The 4,485-nt window shown below is 54.1% G+C and overlaps 1 protein-coding gene across 1 annotated transcript in view; it reads left to right on the top strand.

Moving 5' to 3' along the window:
* Positions 1-355: 355 nt before the first annotated feature.
* Positions 356-4,485, top strand: part of POSPLADRAFT_1050105 (hypothetical protein) — a gene marked incomplete at both ends in the record, with an annotated part of 6,845 nt that continues 2,715 nt past the window's right edge. The window contains 4 exons of the mRNA XM_024479912.1: positions 356-438; positions 790-1,141; positions 1,252-1,427; positions 1,477-1,714. Of these exons, the coding sequence (XP_024334250.1) occupies positions 356-438; positions 790-1,141; positions 1,252-1,427; positions 1,477-1,714 (849 nt within the window). The remainder of the gene's footprint in view (positions 439-789; positions 1,142-1,251; positions 1,428-1,476; positions 1,715-4,485) is intronic.

Here is a 4,485-nt window from a genome sequence, read left to right as displayed (position 1 = left end):
ATGTATAGTAAAGCTATCTACGTATCGTATGTACCGTGAAGTATCGTAGGGGTGCGCACCACCCGACCTGTGGGAAAGGAAAGTGAATATAGGGAGTCCCGAGGGGACGCCGGCAGCTTGGGGAGTTTCGACCTAATGTCGCGACTTGAGGTCAAGCGACTGGAGAAAAACTTGAAGGCTGGGGGCGTCCGACTGATTCTCACCGAAGCGATGGCGAGCGAGGCTCAAACCTAAGGCTAGGGACAAGAATATATTAGTTAGTAAGGAAAGATAAGTAAGTACAAGAGAGCTTACTGACCTAGGGACAAGAGGTCGAAACTGAGGTCCCTAGGGCAGCAGAGGCCGGCTTATATACATGGGGAGATTAGGGCAGGCTGTGCGCGTTGGTCCGTGCGCAGCTGGTCTGTGCGCAGCATGCCGACGCGGCCCCGGGGGCCGGTGAGTCAGAGAGGCTGTGTCAGCGGAGCCCGAGCTGTGCCGTGCGCTGCCGCCCCATCTAATCTAATCATACAGTAGATATGATGCGTCCGTATCAGGCAGGTAGTACAGAGGTCGCGGGTTCGAGCCCGCGAAAAGGAAAAAATTAAAAAACGGCTAGACGCCGTGTCAACTCGTGACACCTGTATTCTCTTACTTACCTTACACTAACTAATACACTTTCTTGTCCCTAGCCTTAGGTTTGAGCACTGCTCACCATCGCTTCGGTGAGACTTAGTCGAACGCCCCCAGCTCCTTTTAGGTTTTCCCCTGTCGCTAGACCTCAAGTCGCGACAATCGGCCACTTATCAGTGTAATTCGATCCGCTTTTGCAGAGCCCCTGGCTCGCCAATTTCATCTTTTTCCCTTCAAGCGCCTTTGGCAATCGACATCTGCATCGCACACTGAACGTGTCTATGACGAGCTCTATACTTCTGATGCTTGGCTTCAAGCACACGACGACCTTCAGAGGCAGCCTCCGGAGCCAGGCTGTCAGCTAGAACGAGTGATTGCGGGACTGATGTTCTGGTCTGACTCAATGCGCCTTGCGAATTTTGGATCAGCAAAAGCGTGGCCGATCTATCTTTATTTTGGCAATCTGTCGAAATATATTCGTGCTTGCCCGAGTAAGCACGCAGGTCATCATGTAGCCTATATTCCAAGCGTGAGTGTTTACTCAACATTTATTTAGCTTGTATGTTAATAACATTGATCTAGCTTCCCGACAAGGTGCAGGAATTCATCAACTCTTTTCGCAGCAATGCAGGAGAGAAGAGTTCTGCGCTACTCACACATTGTTGCCGTGAACTCTTTCATGCGATCTGGAAGCACCTACTTGATGCAGACTTCGTGCATGCATACAAGCATGGCATCGTCATCCAATGTGCTGATGGTGTCTGGAGACGGGTTTATCCTCGAATATTCACATATTCAGCTGATTATCCCAAAAAGTACGTACATGAGTATATCACGTTATACGTGAACCTAATATGGCTGCAGAGTCTTAATCGCTACATTGAGGGACAATGGCCAATGTCCTTGTCCACGATGCCTCACACTTAAGACTGACCTTTGGAAAATGGGCTACAAGCATGATCTCCGCTGTCGGGAGGCCCCTGGTATCATCAGGACATGGACATCTCGTGTTCGAGATCTCGTGCTTTCTGCTCGCGAAGGCATCTACCAACAAGGTCTCGGAGTTACAAGTGCAGCCATACAGAGATTGTCGCGACTTGAGGTCGAGCGACAGAGGAAAACCTGAAAGCTGGGGGCGTTTGACTGGTTCTTACCAAAGCGATGGTGAGCAACGCTCAAACCTAAGGCTAGGGACAAGAAATGTATTAGTTAGTACAGGTAAGTAAAGGATACAAAGGAGCTTACTGACCTAGGGACAAGAGGTCGAAACTGAGGTCCCTAGGGCAGCAGAGGCCGGTTTATATACATGGGGAGATTAGGGCAGGCTGTGCGCGTTGGTCCGTGTGCAGTTGGTCCGTGCACAGCATGCCGACGCAGCCCCGAGGGCCGGTGAGTCAGAGCGGCTGCGTCAGCGGAGCCCGAGCTGTGCCGTGCGCTGCCGCCCATCTAATCTAATCTAATAGTAGATAACAACGCGTCCATATCAGGCAGGTGGTACAGAGGTCGCAGGTTCGAGCCCGCGAAAAGGAAAAATTAAAAAACGGCTAGACGCCGTACCAACTCGTGACATTACCCCCCCCTTAACAGCGCATGACCTCATGTGAGGCGCCCTTGCCCATCTCCCAACCGGAGCGGCAGCGTGCTTCAGTCAGCGGCGAAGGCATTGGCTGAAAGTTGAGACCACCAAATGTAGCAGCATTGAGTCGACGAGGGGCGTTTGGGTTCTTCCAGTGGAAGTCGGCTATAAGGGCCGGCGCATTGGCAACATTGCGCGCCGGTTCCCATGACGTATGCGAGTCGTCATAACCTTTCCACTTGACAAGGTACTGCAATTGACGCCGGAAGATCCTCGAGTCCTTGATCCGTTCAACCTCGTACTCCTCGTCGCCCTCAACCTCGATCGCAGGCGGCTCCTCCGGCTCCCGGCCCGGGATATCACTACGCGTGTACTTGCTAAGCAAGGAGACATGGAACACCGGGTGTACCGGCACCGACTTTGGTAGGATTAATTCGTAATCCAGGTCTCCGAGCTTTCGCCGCACGGCATATGGTCCAAGGCGCTTGGGACAGAGTTTCTTGCTCGGTTGTTTCAGCTTAAGGTTCCGAGCGTTGAGCCAGACCTTGTCCCCTGGCACGAAGACCAGTGCTTCTTGCATGTGCTTATCGTAGTACACTTTCATACGCTTGGCTGAAAGCTCAAGCGCAGAACGCGTATCATCGCAAATCTCCTTCAGGATTTTGAGCCGATCAGCGGCTGCAGGCATTGCCGACATCGGATTGATCCACACTTGGATCTCAGGATGGTACCCCTGATGCAGGAAGAATGGGGAGTGCCCGGTCACAGAGTGAACTCGGTTGTTCAGTGCGAATTCCGCGAGCGGCAACTGCTTTGCCCAATCATCCTGCCTGTGGCTTGTGAAGGCACGCAGGTACTGCTCGATCTCCTGATTCCAGCGCTCAGTCTGGCCGTCTGTCTGGGGGTGGAACGCTGTGGACAGCGCCGGCTCGATCCCAAGTTCCTTGTACACCACATGGAGATATTTCGAAGCGAACTGGGGACCTCAGTCTGATATGACCTTGGCTGGGGCTCCATGATGCCTGAACACATCGCGGATGTACAGGTCGGCCGCACCTTCTGCCGTCAGGGTCTCGTGACAGGCTGAGAAGTGGACCTGCTTGGTAAAGCGGTCGGCGGTGACCAGGATCGAGTCGAATCCATCGGACTTCGGCAGGCCGATGATCATATTGGTGGTGATGATCTGCCACGGGCGCTCGGGGATCTCGTTCGGCTTCAGCAGACCCTGGGGTTTGGCTGGGAATGTCTTGGTACGGTTGCACACATCGCAGGTGCTTACGTACTCATTGACGAATTTAGACATCCCAGGCCACCAGTAATTCCGCGACACAAGCTCCAGGGTTTTGGCACGACCGCCATGACCGGCGATCGGCGAGTCGTGGTGGATCTTGACTATATCCCGCCGGAGCTCTGCGTTCTTTGGGACATACACGCACCCGCGGAACAGCAGAAGTCCTTGTTCGGCATTCCACTCCTCAAAACCCCTTTGCAGCCGGGGCGGCCCGAGGTCCTGCACCTTTTCAAGTGCCTCGGCCACCTCCCGATCCTTCTCCGAACATTCCCTGATGCGCTTCAGAAGCGACTGGTTGGCTGTCACCGAGGCATGGCCGCGCCTGGCGGAGGCGATGCGGAAGCACTCGGGCTTGAGAACCACCTGATCGGTGTTATCGTCCTCATCGCCGATCTGATGGTCTGATCGTCGCGACAGGGTATCAGCCTTTCCATTCGACGTTCCGGTCTTGTGCGTGATGCGGAAGTCAAAGCGAGCCAGGAATAGCGACCATCACGCTTGACGACGCGTGAGGTGCTGGGACGTGCGTATGTCCTGCTGCGACGAACAGCTGAGGGGCACCAGGGAGTGTAATACCTTGCTCCCAGGCCTCAATCAAGTCGGCTTCGTCCCACTCTACTTCCACTGGATCTTCTTCAGGTTCGAAGTCCGGGAGTACCTTACTCCGGCAAGCGCCTATAACTGACCGTTTGGACTTCGGCGAACGCCTGCACGCCGTGGGCCTGACCCCCGTATCACGCGCAGTCGCTGCTTGCTCCATTCGACCAGTCCTTCTGGTACTGCACGTTTCCGGGCATCGCGACAATTTGAGGGAGCCTTTCTCCCAGTCAATTTCGGGGTTGTGCTCGCGTAGCCAATCCAACCCAATGATCACATCCTCTGGACCAATGTCCGTGACCGTAAACACTGTCTTCTTGACGTGTTCTCCTATGTGCATCTGTAGCACTGCTACTTCCGAGATGCTTCCGTCTTTGTTTAGGGTGCCGTCGATATTGTATAGCGGAAT

The sequence above is a fragment of the Postia placenta genome (assembly GCF_002117355.1).
Source record: "Postia placenta MAD-698-R-SB12 unplaced genomic scaffold POSPLAscaffold_18, whole genome shotgun sequence".
Lineage (NCBI taxonomy): Eukaryota > Fungi > Basidiomycota > Agaricomycetes > Polyporales > Adustoporiaceae > Rhodonia > Rhodonia placenta.
Note: the sequence above shows the minus strand (reverse complement) of the source record. Positions and strands in the feature narration are given on the sequence as shown.